General features: G+C 35.3%; 1 protein-coding gene across 1 annotated transcript; it reads left to right on the top strand.

Moving 5' to 3' along the window:
- Positions 1-12,145: 12,145 nt before the first annotated feature.
- LOC132047094 (structural maintenance of chromosomes protein 4-like) lies at positions 12,146-22,254 on the top strand. The gene is made up of 28 exons (XM_059437993.1): positions 12,146-12,333; positions 12,837-12,926; positions 13,224-13,325; positions 13,405-13,581; positions 13,662-13,792; positions 14,052-14,130; positions 14,213-14,370; positions 14,629-14,704; positions 14,924-15,052; positions 15,160-15,304; positions 16,254-16,384; positions 16,672-16,824; positions 16,907-17,096; positions 17,425-17,558; positions 18,170-18,328; positions 18,719-19,027; positions 19,142-19,318; positions 19,432-19,515; positions 19,596-19,805; positions 19,922-20,011; positions 20,093-20,214; positions 20,383-20,538; positions 20,625-20,732; positions 20,817-20,877; positions 21,403-21,537; positions 21,628-21,715; positions 21,808-21,880; positions 21,964-22,254. Exons 1-28 carry the CDS (start codon positions 12,181-12,183, stop codon positions 22,082-22,084), a joined length of 3,741 nt encoding a protein of 1,246 aa, XP_059293976.1. The 5' UTR covers positions 12,146-12,180; the 3' UTR covers positions 22,085-22,254.
- The last annotated feature ends 727 nt before the right edge of the window (positions 22,255-22,981 follow it).

Raw genomic sequence — 22,981 nt, 5'->3', positions numbered from 1 at the left:
CGTTAGGATTTAAATGGGTGCCCGTCATGATGGGTTGGGTCGTGACAGTCCAAAATTGTTTTTATAATTTGCAAAATGATTTACTTTTGCCCGGTTTAAAGTTGGAATCAACTATGCTCTCGCCGATACAAAAGTGACACATATTTGCTCTTATTTGACAACTTAACTGACGGAATCATTACAAAATAATTTTTTTTAAAAGGATCAAAAATTACCCCCGTGATTCGTGAAATATCGGAAAAAATGCCCCTCAACTTATTTAGTTCACGAGTTGTTTTATATTGCATATATTCATGACATTTGAAAGTTTTGTAAATATTCCTCTTTAATGGATTAAGAAAAAGATATCATCTTCTTTTTTGAAAAATCTTTTTTCGTTTTGGTTAAATGTCAACTTCAGATATTGGGGTCTGAAGTTAGGTTTTGATTCCCAACTTTATATCTTTTGGATCGAAATTTTTCAAACTTTTGAATTACGGGTATGAAAGTGATGACTATCAAGCTTACGCCATACCCAAATGTTTCAAGTTCAGTTGGTTTGACAATACCATACTTCAGATCTATATGTTTGAAGTTTCAAGTTTCAGAATCACAATTTTCAACTTCAGTCCCGCATACTTCATGTTGATTCTGCGACGGCTAAATATTGGGTCATTTGCACTTTTTATCCCTATTTTGTGCTAGTCTTTAATTTTTGTCCCTCAAGAAAAAACAACTTTTTCCGCGGGGCATAAGTTTATATTTTCGTATCATAATATTTCACAAGTTATGTCTCTCGCCATTCAAGAACTTATGTCCTGCTAGGCGTAAGTTTGACTCTGAAGGCCAAAAATTAAAGACCAACCCACGTAAAGGGAAAAACGTAGAATTTATTTAAAACTTGTGAAATATTATGATGCGAAAATATAAAATTATGCCGGCGAAAAAGTTAGTTTGCATTGAGGGATAAAATTAACGATCAACACAAAATGGGAACAAAAGTGCAAATGGCCCCAGTTTCTTCCTAAATGTTAAGTACATAATTTTCAACTTTTCTTTAAACAGCTGTGCTCCAAGTTAGCTATTCGTGCTCTGGCCCAGTAGAAAGCGGAGAGGGCAATTTGCAGGATTGCCGCTGGCTGGGGGTTGGTCTTTAATTTTTGTCCCTAAAATTGGTGGTCTTTAACCTTTGTCCTTCGCTAAAAATTATTTGATTTCAGGTTCGAATCCCCGCTCAGTCAAAAATTTTAAGAAAAATCGCAAGGTAGAGTTTGGATTAGCAAGGCAGAATTTTGGCCTTAAGGATGGACAGAATTTACAAAATTCTGCCTTGCGAATCCAAACATCTGTCTTGCGATTTTTATTTTTATTTTTTATTGAGCTGGGGTTCGAATTCACAACCTCGGGATATTAGACGAAGGACAAAACTTAGAGACCACCAATTTGAAGGACAAAAATTAAAGACCACCCCAAATGAAGGACAATCCGCGCAAAAACAATGAAGTGGAGATGAAAACAAAAGTAGACCACTTGATGAAAAGCACCTATTAGGACTGTGGATGGTTATTCAGCCCATGTTGGTTTTGCCGACTGAAAATTGGGCTCTGCAACGGTTTTGAACTCTTCTAATTTATTGGGCATGAAGCCGTATACATTTTATCATTTATTCACTTTTCCTACCTGAACTATCACCAACTGGTTTGCAAAACACGCCTCATTAAAAGTGATCAATTGATAGTTGAAGTGTGTTTGGCAAACTAATTGGTGATAGTTTAGGTAGGAAAAGTAAAAAGTGATAGTTAAGGTGTGTTTTTGCAAACTAATTGGTGATAGTTTAAATAGAAAACTCTCACACATAATAGTTCAAATAGAAAACTCTCACACATAATAGTTCAGGTTGGAAACTCAAAAAAATGTGATACTTGAAGTGTGTTTTTGACCATTATCTCAAAATTCTATTTTGGTAATTTGAAGTAATTGTACGGTTTTCCCTTCAAATGGACTGGTCTTTAATTTTTGCACTTCAAATGGACTAACTTTTAATTTTTGACCTTCAAAATTGAACTTATAACTAGTCATAAGTTCTTTAAGGGCACTGACATAACTTGTGGATATTATGATGCGTAATTTATGTTCCTCTAGGCATAAATTCAATTTTGAAGGGCAAAAATTAAAGATCAGCTCACTTGAAGGCCAAAATTAAAGACCAACACAAGATAGGGACAAAAGTGCAAATGACCTGTAGTTTAAAAGGTGCTCTAATTGCTGTACTATATATTTAATTTCATGTTTGTTCAAAGGAAAAATTTAGGTAAGAGGACGACTGAAAGAATTTAAATTATTATTTTTCGTAACGGCATATAGTACGATGAAAAAAGTGTAAATCACCTTGAATAATTACGGTCCTGTAGATAAGTGCAAAATAAATATTTACATTTTATATTTTGTAAATACCACTATGTCTTAAAATTAAACTGGTCCATATATCGACTGGTCTATATTGCAGTTGCTAAACTTTAACTTGGGTGGTTCCCATTTTGTCAACTTTGACTACTTTCGCTGTGTGATGAGTGATGACTTGCATTGATTCGCCTTGAAAAAGAAACAGAAGATACTACACTACAACAATGGGGCCAGATGAGATCTTATATGTTCCACAGCTGTTTGAATAGCAGTAACCAGTAAGAATTAAACAAGAAACAGAAAACAAGTCAATTCGTAATTAAAGAACTAGAGAGTGATAGAAAAAAGAAACAGAATACTCGATTAAGTTGACCTTTACGATACGTACGTTGACCTTGCCTCTTAATTATTCTTTCAAGAATATTTAAATAGTATTAAATTTCTATAGATTAGAAGTCTTCCAGATCATAGTTCATCTCTATAAAATAAGGGGATCATAGAGATGATGATAAAGGTTATGTAGATCCAGGCATTTTTCATATTGAAAACTTCAAGGATAAAATGTCTTTGTAATGTCACATGGTTATTTTGTGAGACAAAAAAAAATGAAAGTAAAGTTGTAGACCCAATGGCGGATCTAAAATTTACAAGTCGTGGGTGCTTTACTAATTTCGGTATAAGTTTTACAATGATCATAGAAACCAAACATAGGTGCTCATGGTCACTTATTGGCATTTTAAAATATTTTCATTCATATATAATACAATTTGGCTAAACCCAATGGGTGCTTCAGCACCATAACTCCATACATAGGTCCGCCACTGTGTAGACCCATTAGTGTAAGATGTGGGTCCATTTTTTTTGTCTCACAAAAAGATGTTTCACACAACTAATGTCAGTTGTGTGTGGCACATATTAAAACTTTTCGTTGGAATACTTTCTATTTTTTAATCACATGCATTTTAAAAAGAATTTCTACAATTGTCCATGCATTTGTCATCTTTTTGATTAGTCACACCAAGATATTTTAATTTTTTAAGGTGTACTAATCGTGTGGAGAACAACAAATTAAAAGAAAGAAAAATAATGGACTAGATATCATATTAATTAAAGCAAATGTTTTTTTTGTTTTGCAATTACAAAAGTACGAGACGGCATCTAGCTTGTGTCAAGTAGCATCAATCAACGCAAAGTTTCCTGATTTAAGCAAACAGTTTCATTGTCAGGGTCAGTAATTTAAACCGTGCTTAGTTGTCTTATTGATTTGATTATTAGTTACGTCAATTCTATTCACAAACTAATAGAGGAAAAAGCTAAATTTAGGTGCCTAAGATTCTTTGTTTACTGGTCCCAAAGCTAATGAAATTCAGAAGCCTTTTATTAATTTTTCTGTGGGCATCACAAGATGGGTCGGGTAGGTGAGAAACAAACTCTGCCTTGTGTGTCATAATTCAATTTAACCTTCACAAAAGCACAATCATTCTTATCTTTAATTAAAAACCTATCAACCTCAAAATCCCATTATCGTTAACATTTACTGACTACTTTCTTTATGCACTTTATTTCACTTACTTTATCTAATGCATATCATAATCATAATTATATTAAACTACCTTCCTTCACCCCACCCCACCCCTCCACTTTTTTTATCGACTTAACATATCAGACGTAACACCAATGTGCGCAAACAATTTTGACGATTCTATTAGATCTTACTGGAAGCTATCGTATTTTATAGAACTTATATGCTAAGAAATTAAGGCAACATTTCAGTGAGTCACTTGATTAGCAATGGGGTCTGGTTCCAATTAGGTGTCCATTTCATTCTCAAGTTGCAAGATTGTTTCCAACTGCAATTTTTGATATCCTAAAATTCAAAGTTGCTGTGTCATTTCCACTTTCATCTATCAATTTTGGAGTTCACACAGATTATTTTAACATCGAATTGGAACATAACAAGAATGAAGGAAAAGTGCACGACCAAATTAAATTAGTCGACAATAAGAGCTCAGAATTGGAAGCACGGCAACTTTCAACCGACCTATAAGTGTGTAACAGAAATGGGTGAAAAACATTTAAGGCTCATTGAGGTCGCTATCCACCATTGCCAAACACATTGTCTCCATGAATCAAATGTTATTACATGTGAGGCCTAATTTCTGTTTGCGCAAAATCTGGTGCCAACGTTAGAGGAAGAAAAGGATTTTGCTCCTCTAGTTTTATTTAACACAAGTAGCTAATAGTCTTGCTTAACACATCCTTAACGTGTCTAAATGTCTAATCATATAGTAATTTGCTTAAATGACAACAGAAATGACATTGTGTTTAAATAAAAATAATGACGACTAATTATACACTTGAAAAATAACAATGCGAAAAAAAAATAGTAAAAAGTTTCATAAGCAAATTAAGAGTATAAAGCTAGCTCGTTCCTTTTTAATATCTGTAGTTGGATATCCGTCCTCTTAAATTGTGTTATTCACTACGCTAAGAATTCCGTTTTTACATCTGCATGGAAATAAACTCAAACAGAGGACAAAAGGTTTGTCTATGCAGATTTGGTATGTTGTTTTACTATAATAGTCAAATTACATATTGCGATTAGACTCTTGAACTTTCTTGACAGTGCTAGATTAGCTAACTTTAATTATCATCTGTGAGGGCCACATGACTTTAATTAGGCTTATATAAAGGCAAAAATATATAGCTGTTCATTCCATAAAAATACATCACTGTTACTGGCCAAAAGGAAATAATGTAATGAATTAATAATTATTAAGATGTTTCCAAAAAAAAAAAAAAATATAGCGGCAAATCCTTTTAAAGCAAGATAATTTGATACTACATAATTAGAAGTTGGGCAATCAATTCATGACAATGATCATTATATATAGAAAAAACTTACCAACGTAAAAGACCCCGATAGACATTAATTAAAGAACTGTAAAAACACTGTAGTTCGAGGTGATTAGGACATCTAAACAAGTCTAGTTTTAATTATGCACAACAAATTAACTATTAAAATTGGTATCGTAATACTTTTTCATACGAAGAAAAAGGTTTTATTAGGTTGTTGTATAAATATGCCTTCTAGGGTTAGGGTTTCCAGATAACAAAGGGAAGCTAGCTGTTTTATCCTAATCGGTCTCCTCATTATTCTCTTCCACTCACCCATATGCCATCGAGTTTTCTCGTTTGGCTGAACAAGAGATGAAAAAAGTTTTGAGGAGATCAGATGACTCCTCAAGAAACTCTACAAATTCAGCCTTTACCGTGAGGACAGTGAGATATGTAGAGTGCCAGAGGAATCATGCTGCAAGTGTCGGTGGACACGTCGTCGATGGGTGCCGGGAGTATATTCCGGAGAGAACTACCGGCACCCTTAACTGTGCAGCCTGTGGCTGTCACCGAAACTTTCATAGAAGGGAAGTGGAAGCTGATGTTGCTTCTGATTGTACTTCTGCTTCTTCCACTACTACTTGAAGTAAGCAGACTTTAAATTGGATTTATTTTGTGTGTGTTTAAGAGTGAAGGTTATTAAGAACTGTGAGGAGGGATCCTAATTTTTCCTTCTCTTTTAATTTCCCTATTTGGCAGCTTGGTTAAATAAGGTGTGTGATCGTTTGTAATGATTTGGATTGTTATTTGTTAATGGTCAAGAGTGAACCTTTTCTATGTGGTGAATTTGTATACTACCTATTAGGGGAGAAAAGATGTGTTTCTGTTTTGATTAGACTTGATGGTCTATTTATCAAATTCTTTAATTCGCACGATATTGTAGGCTTTGATGTTTCAAATCCTTTACCTAAACTAAAGATATGCTGCGTTGTTTGAAATTAAAGACGTAGCTCCGATTGGTCAAGAAAATATTAGGCCGATTGAAGAGTGCGGAGGGGAGGCCGATGTTTAAAATAGTGTATTACTAGATAAATGATTTAATTAGAACTCTTCGTGAAAATCTTTTCTCCTCCATTTGTTGAATACAATGCGTTTCTATTAAATCTCAACCTTATTATGTGTGCGGCTTAGTTTAGACGATGATAAAAAACTCGTTTCCTATCAAAATAAAGAGCATTTAATTTAAGGGATGTCATTGTTTTGTCACCTAATACAGCGAAAAGTTGCCATGATGGTATTATGTCATGTATTTGAGTTAGTTTTGGACAGTCTATGGATAGAAGCCTAGAACAATAATGGTTTAAATGTCAAATTTGGCTCAGGACTCTACATTTATTTGATTTTCTCTTGGATTTTTATCCTCAACCGTTCACTAATCTTTTGCATGCGTTGAGTATATATTATCATGCTTCAAAAAAACAAAACTAATGTAATAAAATTATATGGCAAAGCAAGAGCAACTGAAAATTATCAGAATGGGAAGATTGCATAAAGACTCACGTTTGGTTCAAGCTCTCATTAACACCAGCACAAGTATGCCATGTTCATTATATTGCATGTGGCTGGATAAGGATAAGCACAATTGTGTGATATCTCAGATGGAGTTAGGTATTATGGAAGGGAACAAAGCTTTAGGTAAGTGTTAATTTTTAATCAGGTATGTGTCAAATCTATGCATTTATAGAAGCCTCTCAGCCGCATGTATTTTGGAGTTCTACCACTTTCTTTAATTTCTTACCCCATTTAAAGAATGGGTTCCAAGTTTCAGCCGACTATGCAGTTCCATTTAACACCGATGTGAAGTTATCTCAATGTGATCTATAGATTATGAGGTTCGAGCCGTGAAATTAGTCATCGATGCTTTCATCAAGGTAGACTACTTATATCATACCTCTTCGGGGTGTGGCTCTTCCCCAGAACTTGTGTGAATGGAGATGATTCGTGCACCGAATTGCCCATGTATAAGTTACAACTTACATGGATATGTAAAGATCTAGTGGGGTATTCTTTTTTCTCTTTGACATGGTCTTTACACAACTCTAAAGTGTATTGTTCATGTTATATGATGAGCTAGCTAATGAAACTCATTGGAGATCAAAGTACTGTGATGAGTTTAATGTTTGATGACATTTAGTGCTTCAATTCTTTTCCATTCTATGCTCCTAATGGTGAGAAAGTCATATATCTAAGGTTGCAATATACTGATGCATGCACCGAGTTCAAAGTTAAATCACGATATCATCAAAACCAGTCAAATAATGAACTACGTACTCCAGATAAATAAGATCTCCGAGTACACCTGGTAAGCATGAGAATGTCAACTATGTGGGCGGTCAAAAATAGCAGCAGAAGGATCGTCAATTTGAAACACTAACAAAAATGTGCAAGAAGTAGACGAAATACTCATCGGAACGTGGTTGTAACAATAATGCTACTATATTGTTCTATAACGTTTAATTTCTCGCCTCGTTTGTAAATGACTATTATGTTAATGTCCTTCCAAACTAGGCACTGGGAAGGGTCACATTTTGTAATGGCACTAGTTAGTAAACTTAGTATGTCTGCTTGAGCAAAAACAAAAAAAAATGTTGTATATTGAAGACTGCGAACAATTTCTCTAACCAATTCAAAATGAAGGGACTAATTAAGGAAAAGTGTTGTATTTTTCATATTGTCCTATTTTCCAGCGACAAATCCATCCAAAATTTAAAGCTGCATGTTTTATGTTGTTATCCAATATTTTGACAGTTCGATTCACCTTGAAAGAAGGATTGGGTAGAAATAAAAGAAAAGGAAAAAGAAGGAATGTTCTTTTTGCCGTCAGAAAACTTAAATGTGTGTAAAGATCCAACTTAAATAAGAAACGAATCAGTAGGCCAAAAACCTTACCAAGCAAATTGGGCAGAAAAGAATTCGAACACATTATTCTAGGCTTGCTCAAGAATTATATTCTAAACTAGTAAATTTACCCGCGCTTCGCGCGGTCAATAAACTTCTTTTAATACATGCAGACAAAAAATTGAAAGTAACAAATATATGCAAGATATACATATGAAAGATCTTTTAGAAAAATTAATATATAAGATAAAAGATACAAAACGGGAAAAAACCTTCAATAGAAGCATCTCATGTGTGTTTTATAAGTTTATAATAGAGTTCTCAAGAAATAGTCCTCCACTCATATAGGAATAACTTTTCATATATATGCATATAAAAGTTAGTTCTATGATCAATATTGCTTAAATTATGTAGGAGCATATATTATTCTTATAAATTTGATCGATATAGAAATAAATTTTCTTGTATATGCATGTTAAAGTTAATGACTTAATTCTATCATACATACCCATTTTTTCTAGTTAGCTGCAACACTTTCCATATAAGCAGTTTCACACAAAGAGTGGAACGAAAACAAACATATGCTTAAAAACGTATGATTATAAATTTTTCATAAGCAAATTCTATTTAGAGAAAAAAAAAAAAACCATATCTTTGAGTAAAAGAAATCAAATTGTTGGTAATTCAACATTTTAAATGCATGATTAATGCGTGTTACCGTGTTGAGTTGGACCTTGATTAATTGGAGCGTCAATGCAAGTATCGGACACCGCGCGAGAAGCCGAGAAAAACAATAATGTTGTGTTACGCAAATAGTGAAAGAATCGTAAAACGCGGGTTTGTGTAGGTTGGATTATCAAAGGAAGTGCAAAATGGCTTACCTAAAACAATAAAAATCAATGCTTGTACATGTATAGTTTTAAAACCAAATAAATTGATTCCGGAAACCAACTTCAAGTGGCTCTAAATAACAAATATATTATAAGGTTGTCTTGTTTGACAATATGGGTGTTGGAACTATCAATCCCGACTACTTTAACTTCTATAGGTAGTCAATCTTAAAAGGATATGTACATATGTGAGGTGATCGTTCTTTTGGAATAACTTCAAATTTGTGCTTGCATTTAAGTTGGACACTCTGTTTCTGCCATGATTGGTGCTATCACTTCCGTTGCCCGCCTCGTTCTCTTCACAAAACTTATTCTAGTCTCGATTGTCGTCGGTGTATCCGTGTTTAATTTGATGGCTTCTCCGAAATTAAAGAGCACATACCATATCAAATGAAACTTGTTTAATTCAATACGTGAGCAACGAAACAACTAATAGACAAAATCGAGTAGTACAATTAACATAAAATGAGGTGGAAAAAATATATGTTGAAGAGGAAAAGAGAATTTGCTGGCCCGTGGGAGGGAGAGGTAAAGGAGAAGGACGGAAAGTGAAGAAAAATAGTTTTAGTTGGAAAAGGGAAAGAAGAATAGTAATTAGCAGAGGGAGGTTTTAAAACTGCCAATTTAAAAGGCGTGTCCTTTTAATTTTCTTTAGCAAATGGCAAAAAAGGAGTAAAGAGGCAAAAAAATAGGAAAAAAGATAAATATGATTTCTGATTTTTTAGAGCGCCACGTAGGCGAGCCTATTGCCTGCTTTTATATATATATATAGAAGATTTGTAAATTTTTACAAGTCTATCAACTTAAAGCGTACTAGTCTGAAGTTTGAACGTCAATCATATATCTGAATTTCAGGTATTTTTAATAAGTCAGCATTCCAAAAATGTGATTTATAACACTAGCTACAACAATAGTTTTAGTTTGATTTGATTTTGGACATCACAATGCACGAGGAGGTGTGGAAGGACCCAATACCACAAGGCGTGCATGTTGTTTTGTCAACAGTGCCTTTGTGTGAAGACCAAAGAAGGAGACCGAGACCCCAAATGCCCTTAACACAACTCACACTACCTCATTCTCTAATTTGAAGAAATTGATTGTTGTCATGATCTTGGAATTTGTCTCTTCATAAACTAGCTTTTAGAATGGAGTTAAAGTATGGTGTTGTATTAGAACTAGCTATATTCATTTCATGCTTGCATTCCGGGTTAATCAGTTAATCTCTATGTCATAATATGGGCACCCTATTCTCGATCCACTCAAGTATTCAAGTGAATTTTGTATAATCTAGTAATTATTCAAACCATTCTGCGAGATTTAATTTTCTATATGGATGTGGATTCTCTAGGCCTGTTGAAGGATGAAAATGATACTTTGACGAGTTACTCGTACGAATAAAAGTGAAACAAAATTGTAGAAAAGACAAGACCCGTATATGGAGTAGTGCGTAATTTGTTGTAATTACTTAAACAAATATACTAGACAATCTTGTAATCAAGGTTTAGCTAATGGTGTGCTCGATAAATTAGCGCTAAACAAACTGTAGTAGTATTTGAATCGAAAATACTAGTTCAGGAGACTTACGCGTTTCTTCTTAACGTTTGCAGCAACTTGACTCGAAATTCTCCTCACAAGACGTATGAACTCCCTTGTTTCCAGTTTCCACGGCTTAAAAATCTCTTCTATGATGTGATAACTAAACCTAGACGTGCTCTAAACAATTTAGAGTGTGTTTTCCAATACCTATAATGTCGTTTATATAGACAATATTAGAGCTTAGGGTTAGATTAATTAATGGGTTGTTTCACTTAGCTAGCACAGCTTATGGGCCGCGGACGCCGGCACTAAATGCTTTCATTAGGGTAGGCTATCTACATCACATCCCTTGGGGTGCGGCCCTTCCCCAAACCCTGCTAACGCGAGATGCTTTGATCACCGAACTGCCTTTTTTCGCCATTGAAATGTTTGAAGATGAATGACTTAATAGTTTGGATTGTAAGATGCTTCAAATTCCTTTTTTTTTTTTTTTTTTTTTTTTTTTTTTTGTGTGTGTGTGTGTGGATTGCCCTTCAAATGGACTGGTCAATAGTTTTGGGGAAAGATCACGGATGCCCCCTCAAATAAAAAAATTACCCGTCCATACTTCCATTATTTTCATGCCCCTAGAAAAAATTAAAAATATTTACCCGAGATGCCCCTAGTTATGCTAACATCATGGTATATATATATATACTGAGATGGTATCATGGAGGACTGTTTCAGTCGTTCTCTTAGTCCTCCATGATACCATCGTGATATATAAATATCTTTGCGATGGTATCAAGCAGAGGAAGGGGTTTGGCCGAGTAATACTTTCAGCCGGTGGGGGTAGAAGCGAAAATAATTTGGGAGGGGGCATGGGCGGGTAAATATTTTGTATTTTTTGGGCAATTAGCTCATAATTTTTACCCCTCAAATTAATGGTGTTCAAAATTTTACCCGTGTTTTTCATTTAATGAAAATTTGTGGGCCAAAGTATCCTTATTCGCTGGTGTACGAATAAGGTGGGAAAAATTTAGTAGGCGTTTGGCCATAGTTACCAAAAACAAATTCACTTTTTTTTGGAATTTTTGAAGTTGGAGTTGGAGTTGTGTTTGGCCATAGTTTTTGAAATTGTAGTTTTTGGTGAAATGTAGTTGTAAAAAAGTGAATTTTTTTCAAAAACAATTTTTTTGAGTTTTTGGTATTCTGGAATACAACTTCAAGTTGTATTCGGAATATTTATGGCCAAACGCCCAAAAGTGAAAAAAATTTACAGAAAAAAGTGAATAATTTTTATGGCCAAACGGCACCTTAAAGTCCACTCCAAGATAGGGACATTCGTGTGAATTGTCCTTCCAAATTCAAATTAACTGGAATGAAGGTGTATTATTGGCATAGAAGAGGCAGCCCAATGAATAGTTTGGGCTTAAGGAAATTAGACCAACGTTTTGAAATACAAGAGCCCATTATAAGACCCGAACGAACATGTTACAGGAGTTTCCCGCCCAAATATTTCTCGTTCTTTTTAAAAATTCAAATTCTTTTCTTTCTCTCAAACTAGCAAAAAGTAATCTTGTCTCACGCTCCTCTTTACTCCACCACTTCCCCGGAGTTGACCAGTCCTACAAAGCAAATTTTTCGCAAAGTAAAAATGGGCGTAGATATGGAAAGTGGGAACTCACAGGAATCGAGTAATGAGTCAAGTCGTGGTGGATCTAGACCACCGAGGCTATTCATTAAAGAGATGGTCATGAGAAACTTCAAATCTTACGCGGGCGAACAACGCGTTGGCCCATTCCACAAGGTTAGGGTTTGCTTTTTTCAGTAATTGAGTGTTTCAGAAATTAACTTGTAATTTAGGCTGTGTTTGGTATGACACAAAATATGTGATTTTCCTACTCACTTTTTTGTGTTTGGTATGCAAGTTGGAAAATGTCATTTTTAAGAGCATTTGCATATATTCAAATCAAAGCTCTGTGATTTTGAATTCGGAGTGCAACTTTTGATGGTGGGGGGCAGGTGGGGTAGGTCAGGTGGTGGTATTATGTGGGGTTGGGGGCGGAGGGGTGGGAGGTGACAGGTGGAGTGGGGGTAGGCTGGTAGGGGGTGGGTGGATAGTGCGGGGGTGAGTTGGATATGCGTTAGTGTGTTTTTGTTAACATTTTCTCCTATTTTGAGGAAAACATTTTCCAAGATATTAGTGCAATCAAACAAAGGAAAACATTTTTTCCGTCATACCAAACACACCCTTAGTATTTTAGCTATTAAGTTCATTCCCTTTATCTAAAAACATTCCCTACTGGACAGAGCTTTTCTGCAGTTGTTGGTCCTAATGGTAGTGGAAAGAGTAATGTCATTGACGCAATGCTCTTTGTGTTTGGAAAGCGGGCCAAACAGGTAAGAATACTTTTTTTTTTTTGGTTTTGAATTTCATCTTTTTTTGGTACCTTGATTTTGAAAAACTGGAAGATGATTTCAATGTTATAACTTATAGAATGCTGTTCTTCTGATGAATAAAGTAAAAGTTGACTATGCCACCAATTAGTTGTGCGAAAAAGTTTTAGACATTAATCACGAGTTTAGTTACCTTTGATGTAAAATTCTCTAACCTGAAGGTCAGGGGAAACCAGTTTTTAAAATGGACTGTTCTGCTGTATACTTGTTCAATTTGAAATTCATTGATGAACTGTACAGATGCGTCTAAACAAAGTGTCAGAGCTCATCCACAATTCAACTAATCACCAGAATTTGGAAAGTGCCGGCGTATCTGTTCATTTTCAGGAGATCGTTGATTTGGTAATTTTGGATTTTCCTGTTTCCAAGATCACTATTTAGATTTTCTGTCATATTCTGAGTGTTTCTTTTGTTTAAATAGGATGATGAGACATATGAAGCTGTTCCTGGAAGTGATTTTGTAATTACACGTGTGGCGTTTAGAGATAATTCCTCTAAGTACTATATCAATGACCGGACAAGTAACTTTACAGAGGTCACGAAGATGCTGAAAGGGAAAGGGATTGATTTAGATAACAACCGGTTTCTGATTCTTCAGGTCTTTATTGTTTTTGTCATGTGACCTTAGTTAATTTCACACATTGGCATATGGAATTGAAGTTGGTGGTTCTTCTGCAGGGCGAGGTTGAACAAATATCACTGATGAAGCCTAAGGGACAAGGACCACATGATGAGGGCTTTCTTGAGTACTTGGAGGATATTATAGGAACCGACAAATACGTTGAGAAGATTGATGAATCATTTAAGCAGTTAGTTCTTTCTCTGAAATGAAAATCTTTTGGCACAAAAAAGTAGTTGAATTCTTAGTTTCAACATTAGACTTCTCTTAGTTTCAGACTGAATCTTGTGATATCATAATAGTTATGCTACTCTTTTCCTTACTATGCTCTTTATTTTATCCCTTGTGTATGACCATGTTGTGTGTACTTAGTGAGAAGATTATGTGCCTAAAGTGATGCATGTGATACCTCTAGAATCTACATTCACTATTTCTTGATGCTCTCATAGGCTAGAAGCCCTCAATGAAAGAAGGTCTGGTGTTGTTCAAATGGTTAAGTTAGCTGAGAAAGAAAGAGATAACTTGGAGGTAAGGTTAGACATATTACATAATGTATGATATGCTTGAGCTCCCAGAAATGCATTCATACTGTCCATCTCTTCAATAACAGGGAGTGAAGAATGATGCAGAAGCCTACATGCTTAAAGAATTATCACTTCTCAAATGGCAAGAGAAAGCAACAAAATTGGCTTTTGAAGATAATTCAGCTCGAATTACAGAGATGCAGGCGAACATTTCTAGACAGGAAGAGAACCTGAAAAACGAAAGGTGGCTTACTATAATTTATTAGGGTTATGCAAGAACTTTGTATTCCTTTTCTTAGTTGATTACTTAGAATAAATCTGGAACCTCTCTTCCTTCTTTGTTATCCCTTTTTTTTCCTTAGTTTTGTTGCAAAAAAGGAGATGAACTCTTCTATCAGTGCCTGTAATTACATTTCTCCATTTCAATACAATCCCCTTCATTACATTGGTGCTTTCATTGAGAGTCGAACTCAATGATTTTTTTTTTTTTTTTGCTTTTCAGGGAGAAAATTAAGGAAAATAGCAAAACATTGAAGGACCTTGAGTCAAAGCATTCAAAGTATCTGAAAAGACAAGAGGTATGGAATAAAAAGTTGTATACCCTTTGCACAGTATCCTGGTTTCTTAGGGAATTCGTAAGTATTACGATATTATGGTTTTAAATCTGATATAACCAGAATGGGATGGATTCTTTTCCTACTTGTTGAGTTGATCATTAATAAAGTACCTTGATTAATTGGCTTGAGTACTATTACAATGGTCAAAGAGTTCAGATTTATTTTGCTTGAAACTTTTAGGAGCTTGATAACAATCTGAGGCGCTGCAAGGATGAGTTCAAGGAATTTGAGAGGCAAGATGTAAAGTATCGAGAAGATTTAAATCACTTGAAGCAGAAGATAAAGAAACTGACTGATAAAATTGATAAGGTACGATATGCTGAAAGTTGTACCTTAGATAACAAATAAATAAATATTTGCGAAGAAGAGGCTCTTAGTTACATGTAATCCAACCGTTTTTGTTTCATTGATGATAGGATTCTCGTAAAATTACTGACACAACTAATGAGTGCGAGGAGTCTACAAATCTTATTCCAAAACTGGAGGAAGATATTCCTCGCCTGCAACAAATTTTGGTGGATGAGGAGAAAATATTAGAGCAAATAAAGGAGAATTCTAAAGGTAGTGTACTTGAACCAAGTGCTTGCTTAGAGGTTTGCATGTCAGATATTCTAAATTTGTCTTGCTATTGCCATTATACAGCATTTTACAATTAATTAATCTATCAACTACACCTCAATTCCAATTCGTTGGGGTCGGCTATATCCTTATGACTGTTCCTACATTATTTTGTCCATTAGGGATCCTCTAGATCTAACACTTATCTCTGCATAGACATATAAGTTCCTGACCAGAATGAGTTACTTTTGACCAACTTAAGATCAGAAGTAAGTGCAACAGCAATAACAGTTACTAATCCTTATTCTAAGTAATTGGTATGATGGTATCGTTATAAGGATATTTGTGTCCATTGTGTTATGTTTTTGTTAAAGCCGAATTCGTTGATATAGATTTTAGATCTCTCGAAATAACATTCCTCTGAATGATTTTAGATTTACCTCATCTCCCTTTATCACCTTTAATCACCATATGTCGTATCACTCCATTTACACTCATCTCCGTCCAAAAGTCCTAGAATTTCTATACGTTTTTATTATGTATCGTATAGTGTACCTCATTGACCCCAAAGAGATTATGGTGCATGTTACATAACATGAAAATTATTTATCTGGTTGTTGGTTTATTTGTGCCCCTTATATATGCCAGCTTTCTCATAAATCCCGGCATCACACTCAAAAGCCTTCCCAACTCTAAGCTTCTGACTTATTTCTCATTTAAAAAGTTGCCTTTTCTACTGACTTCTTTAGAATATATTTCTTTGCTTTGATAATTGATGGTTGTTCCTATTGCTGCTTTTTGATAAGAGTTAGATGCTTAGCAATCAAAGTATTACATACGATCACTTTTGCATCAACCCCTTGATACTTGCTCAGAACAGCCTTATATATTGGTCTAGCTCTAACTTATCAAAATAAATTGGTCTCACTCTTGTGCAATTGTTGGCAAATAGTTGAAACCGAGGCCTTCCGCAGTGAGCTTGCTGATGTTCGATCTGAATTAGAGCCTTGGGAAAAGAACTTAATTGAGCACAAGGGAAAGCTTGAAGTTGCATCAACTGAAAGTAAACTTTTGAATGAGAAGGTACTTGCTGATTATCACATTTATGGTCTCCTCCCTGCTCATGCTTCAACAGCTCTTTCCTTAAAACAATGATCACTTACCTATGAGATCTGCATTTCTTTAACTGAAGCTGCATGAAGCATTTTAGTCATGATTATCCCAACATAGAAGTTTAAAATGCCGAGTGCATTACCTCATGTCAAGTCCCACAAGTATTTTTCCAGAATACTACATGTTTAAATTGCTTAGTTGGTCATTAAGCTAGCTTTTAATCTTTCACTCATGTGGTTAGTCATTAATACTTTCAGCATGAGGCTGGTCGTGCTGCTTATATTGAAGCACAAGAGCAGATTGTGGAAATTCAGAAACGAATAGAGATGAAATCGGCCAGCACAAAAAACATCACCAATGAGCTTGAGAAGCACAAGCTTAAAGCACTTGAGGCTCGAGCTGTTGAAAAGGTATGTGCTTATAATACCATTTGTCATTTTGAACCAGCTCTTGGATGTGTTCTGGGCTTGTGATGCCCTTGACTGATTGTAGGAATGCCTTCAAGAACAAGAAAGATTGATACCTCTAGAGCAATCTGCCAGACAAAAGCTTACTGAGCTTTCATCTGTTATGGAATCTGAGAAGAGCCAGGGATCTGTCCTAAAGGCAATAATGCATGCTAAGGATGCAAATGTGATAGATGGCATTTATGGTCGAATGGGTGACTTGGGTGCGATTGATGGTGAGCATTTCAATTTATATTGAAAACTAGTTCATGTTCTTCGCTATCTTAGGTATTGTTTCATTTCAGAGTTAGTGAAATTGAGAGCTAAGCTGTAGCGCACATAATGTGAGCATAAAATACTGGAAATTCTGGAAAAAGGATGGTTTCTAGTTTCCTTCTTAGTTTTGTGGAGTATCTGATGCCTTGGATTTCTTATTTTTGGTCATTTGCTTAGAGTTTCGTCTCACAATTTATGTTCAAGCTATATTTACTTTTTGAGACTGATTTTAATCTATATATATTCAACTCTTTTTTTGTTTTTTCCACATTATTTTCTTTCCCACAGCAAAGTATGATGTTGCCATATCAACCGCATGTGCTGGGCTTGACTATATTGTAGTAGAAACTACAGCAGCAGCACAAGCTTGTGTAGAGCTACTTCGAAGCAAAAGCCTTGGTGTGGCAACTTTCATGATTTTGGTATATGTCTCCTTTAATTTTTGTAGCTTCTTAAACTATGCACTCCCTTTGGAGAAGTTAACAACTGGTTCTTTAATTGGATCGAGACTTCTTACTGCCTCTGTCAGAGATATGAAAGAATTTGATTGCTCCAGTTAAATATATTAAATAAGAAGCTGGATCATGAATTGACCTTTTGAGGGTATCACAATACTTTGGTAGTGAGTAGTATTTTTTTAATGCTAGTTGGCTACAACGAGATAATATTAAGCAAGTAAACAAAAGTATCCTTTTATTGCAATATTGCATTCAAACAATAGTTAAATCTCACATTGATTGGGGCTGAAACATCTATTTTACTTGAGCTAGTAAGTGTGATTACCTTTAAACAAAAGTATCCTTTTATTGCAATATTGCATTCAAAGAGTAGTTAAATCTCACATTGACTGGGGCTGAAACATCTATTTTACTTGAGCTAGTAAGTGTGTTATTACCTTTAAAATTTGCACTTCCAAAATACTCAGTTGACATCTATGGTATGGGCCTTTGAACTCCATTGAGAAGGAGACCCTGGAAAGGAAAATCCTAGGTGTTTTTTCAAATGTATATTTTGATTTTACATATTTTCGCAGGAAAAGCAAGTTCATTATTTGCCTAAAATCAAAGAGAAAGTTAGAACGCCAGAAGGAGTCCCACGCCTTTTTGATTTGGTTAAGGTTCGAGATGAGAGAATGAAACTAGCATTTTTTGCAGCATTAGGAAATACAGTTGTTGCTGGAGATATTGATCAGGTGAAGTTTACATAATTCTTTCAAGTTCTTTCCGCATGAAATAGAACTGCTTTGTGATTATTTTGCATGCCACATCATTTTTTTGACCTGCTTGGTATTATTATCTTTATTCAACATTTTGACTGATTAACAAAAGCGAATAATTGTTTTCCGTGTTGCCAAAATAAAGATTGGGAAATATTCTAACCCTTGGATTTATGAAATGAGATTTTAGCTAAGGTTCACCAGTTATCTATTTTAAGACATACAATAACATGGAAATTTGAAGTATTATTTTAGTAAGGATTGCCATAATTGTACATCAAGACTCAGAAAGCATGCGTTATACTTATTTCCATAATAAGTCAGAACTGTTGGACTAAGCAATTTGCATTACTGTTAATTTTTCAGGCATCACGTATTGCCTATGGTGGAGACAGAGAGTTTCGCCGTGTTGTAACACTTGAAGGTGCTCTTTTTGAGAAATCTGGAACAATGAGTGGTGGAGGGGGCAAGCCTCGTGGCGGTAAAATGGGCACATCTATCCGAGCTGCTAGTGTTTCGCCAGAGGCTATATCTGATGCTGAAAAAGAACTTTCAAGTATCGCCGAAAACTTGGATAATGTACGCCAAAGAATTACTGATGCAGTGAAGTGTTACAAGGCCTCAGAGCAGGCTCTTTCTCATGGCGAGATGGAACTAGCCAAATGCAAAAAGGAGGTTGGTGCTGCACGTTTTATTGATGTTACCACAATTGTTTTCTATGACTACTTTTATTTTCTCTCTCTATGTTGTCTTGCACCATAAGAGCTAAATGCATTGGTTTCCGTACAGATTGACAGTCTGAAGTCCCAATGCGATGATCTAAAAAAGCAACTGGATTCCTTGAGGATTGCATCAGAACCCAGTAAGGATGAAGTTAATAGATTGAAGGAACTCAAGAAAATCATTTCCGCTGAAGAAAAAGAAATGGACAGGCTTACACAAGGTTCAAAACAGCTGAAAGCGAAGGTGATAATATGTCTAGCTATCAGTTTGGCCTTTTCTCAAGACCATTCTATAATTAGTTTCAAGTGCAGCTAGCTGCAAAAGCTGTTTTAAAATCCAGTGTTTTATGTCTTCAGGCTTCAGAACTTCAGAATAAAATAGAGAATGCTGGTGGCGAGCGATTGAAAAATCAAAAGGCAAAGGTCACTAAAATACAGTCTGTAAGTGGAAAACTGACCTCTGTGCATCCTAAGTTTGATACGGGATTTACTGTTAACGCACCTCTTTTTCCCCACCGTAGGATATTGACAAAAAGAGCACAGAGATCAACCGCCGCAAGGTTCAGATAGAAACAGGACAGAAAATGATTAAAAAACTGACAAAAGGGATTGAGGAATCAAAGAAGGAGAAGGAAAATCTACTTGCCGAGAAGGAGAAGTTACTTTCTATCTTCAAAGAGGTCGAACAGAAAGCTTTTACTGTTCAGGAGGACTATAAAAAGATACAGGAGGTTGTACTTTTATTTCATTTTTAGATGGGCATCATACGCTTGTGCAAGTTGGTTTCAATTCTGTTCTGCAAATTTCTATTCTGTTTTCTGATGTTTTTGTTTTCATGATTTTCTAGCTCATTGATCAGCACAAAGATGCTTTGGGTGATGCTAAAAATGAATATGAAAGTCTGAAGAAGACTATGGATGAGATGCGATCATCAGAGGTTTTGTGGCACTCATTCTGACTATATTTTCTTGCTTTTATTTATAAATGATTCTGTAATCTAATGCAAGTAGTGCTGCAGGTAGATGCTGAGTACAAGTTACAAGATATGAAAAAGGTTTATAAAGATTTGGAACTCAAAGGGAAAGGATACAAGAAAAAACTCGATGATTTGCATATTGCTCTGTCAAAGCACATCGAGCAGTAAGTCCTGGAGATTCTTTTCTGAAGGCAAAACATGTTATCACATTGTGGGGCACTCCAGCTTCCGATCTCTTCCTAATACACGCACACACAAACACACTCCTTCATCTAGTTATCCTTCTATTCGTTTGTAATAATTGTCTTTTGCATTTCTTTCCCCGGGTATAGAATTCAAAAAGACTTGGTGGACCCAGAAAAGCTTCAGGCAACTCTAAGTGATGAAACTCTTGGTCAGACTTGTGATCTCAAGGCATCTCTTGAGACGGTTTCACTTCTAGAGGCTCAACTGAAAGAGATGAACCCAAATCTTGACTCGATCTCTGAGTATGAACTTATAATCATTTATAGAAAAGTTTGTAGAATGACTATGTCTCTTGATATTAAGTTCTGATTGTCTCTGTTGTCACTAGGTATCGGAAGAAAGTATCTGTGTACAATGAAAGAGTTCAAGAGCTTAATTCTGTTACTCAAGAGCGTGATGATATTAAAAAACAATATGATGAGTGGAGGAAGAGAAGGTAAGTTCCGTCCAGCCTACAACTTTTATTTATCTTTTCCATATGCCAATGCTTCTCCTTCATTAGCTTATAACATCTGTGTAGGTTGGATGAGTTCATGGCGGGCTTTAATACCATATCTTTGAAGCTTAAAGAAATGTATCAGGTATTCTAGCTCATTTTGTCTTGTATCTTATATAAAAGTTTTTCCCATCTAATACTCGTGTTGAATTTCATCTGGGGAAGTGATTCTGCGATTAATAGGTATAGAGGAGTGAAGTGTGCTTTAGCAAAGATAGTAGGGTATCCTGATATTGTTCATCACCTAGATTGTTTTCCTGTTGGTAACCCCGTAGTTGCAGGGCAGCTGCTTCTTATTTTCTTGTCATGTCTGATTTGGATATTTGCTAATATTTCTGGCGCAAGGACCGGTTTGTTTAGAAATTGGGATTTTTATTTTGTGCCAAGAAATGAACTTTCAAAAATTTCTTTTTCTGTTATGGAAAAGCAAGTATGTTGATATTATCCTTTGGGGTTTTGGGGACTATTTCAGTTCATAACATATAGCTAGTTAACAATTATAACTAAATGGAACCTTTAAAATAAAATAGCAAAATGTCTAAGTTATTACCTGCATGAAAGATATACCTATATTAATATAGTATATTACTTTTTCTGTTATCTCCCCCAGATGATCACCCTTGGAGGCGATGCAGAACTGGAATTAGTGGATTCTCTTGATCCGTTTTCTGAAGGTGTTGTTTTCAGTGTTAGACCTCCAAAGAAGAGCTGGAAGAATATTGCGAACCTATCAGGTGGTGAAAAGGTGAGTGTCAAGAGTGGCTATGGTTTATCTATATGTTACTGCAACATTCTAGCGAAGCAATCCGGTTTCTAATAACAATGTTAATTTCAGACCCTCAGCTCATTGGCTCTTGTTTTTGCACTCCATCACTATAAACCCACTCCGCTTTATGTGATGGATGAGATTGATGCTGCTTTGGGTATGTTCTTTTTCTGCTTGTTGCATTTGGCTAATAAAGATCAAGCTCCCAATATCTTCATGCTTTCTTTGTGGATTCCTTGCATGTCACAGATTTTAAGAATGTTTCGATCGTGGGGCATTATGTCAAGGACAGAACAAAGGATGCACAGTTCATAATCATAAGGTACTGTATTCGCGTATGTCAGATTCAAAGGAATAAGAACTAAGCAGATATTGTTTTCTAATTTTTGTTTTGACGACATGCAGCCTTAGAAACAATATGTTTGAGCTGGCAGATCGGCTTGTTGGAATCTACAAAACAGATAACTGCACCAAGAGCATTACCATCAATCCAGGAAGCTTTGTAGTTTCTCAGAAAGCTGCTTGAGGTTGTTCCAGAAAGTCTGATCCCTAATTTCTGTCTTCTCTGTGCTGATTAATACCTTAAGCTAACATTGTAAGTTCTGTATTTGGTTGTTAAGTCATTGTGGTATATATCTTATGTAACGAGTACAACACTTACTGATATGATTAATGAAATTTTATGCTTGCGGTTAATGGTTACTTACTGACTTTCAACTAAAATATATTTCTAAACGCAATGGGTACAGTCAAATTTCGTATGTTTCATAACACTAATCGATTTTTTCTTAGTGGCGCGATTTCAGTTGTATTGCCGTGCTTGTGCTACTTGAAAATTTTAGGATTTGAGCTAGTGGGTGGGATTAAGCTTTACTGTAGCAATGTTGATTCTAATCTTAGTTGCTTACACAGCTGACATAAATAAAACGGCATTTGTAAACGTATTTGACTAATTTAAGTTGTATAATTTTGTATCAATTGTTGTTGAAGACTAATCGGACAGTGGTTTTGCGTCTAGCAATACGCTTCCTATCTCAATTAGTTTTCAGTCGGTGTCTCTGACATAGGCATTACACGAAGAAGGATGAGACGGTCAAAATAATAGTATTATTTTAGAATGTTTGACAAAAAACTATTATATTCAAATTGCATGCCAATTGATCATGGCTAGTATTGACCTCAGATTAGAAAGACTATATCTCTAATTAAACATTCGAGGAATAAAATCCATCCAGATGTTTATGGAGCCAATTTGTTTCAGATTGTTTTCAGTTATGTGACTTGTTTCCCTATTCCCTAAAGCCACTTGTATGAATCTGTTGCTATGCAGGATGTGTACTCACATCATTGTTATAGGAACAATAAGTTGACAAATTATACATCTAAATGTAAAGTTTGAATATTTTCAAGTGTGTGCTGTTGA

Source organism: Lycium ferocissimum, chromosome 2 (assembly GCF_029784015.1).
Source record: "Lycium ferocissimum isolate CSIRO_LF1 chromosome 2, AGI_CSIRO_Lferr_CH_V1, whole genome shotgun sequence".
Lineage (NCBI taxonomy): Eukaryota > Viridiplantae > Streptophyta > Magnoliopsida > Solanales > Solanaceae > Lycium > Lycium ferocissimum.
Note: the sequence above shows the minus strand (reverse complement) of the source record. Positions and strands in the feature narration are given on the sequence as shown.

What these genes read in the sequence shown, in the direction of transcription:
- LOC132047094 (XM_059437993.1), top strand. Translation starts at nt 12,181, where the DNA reads ATGGGCGTAGATATGGAAAGTGGGAACTCACAGGAATCGAGTAATGAG. An exon ending in ATTGATGAATCATTTAAGCA is followed by an intron (nt 13,793 to 14,051) that starts GTTAGTTCTTTC and finishes ATGCTCTCATAG; the next exon opens with GCTAGAAGCCCTCAATGAAA. An exon ending in CTGTCAAAGCACATCGAGCA is followed by an intron (nt 20,215 to 20,382) that starts GTAAGTCCTGGA and finishes CCCCGGGTATAG; the next exon opens with AATTCAAAAAGACTTGGTGG.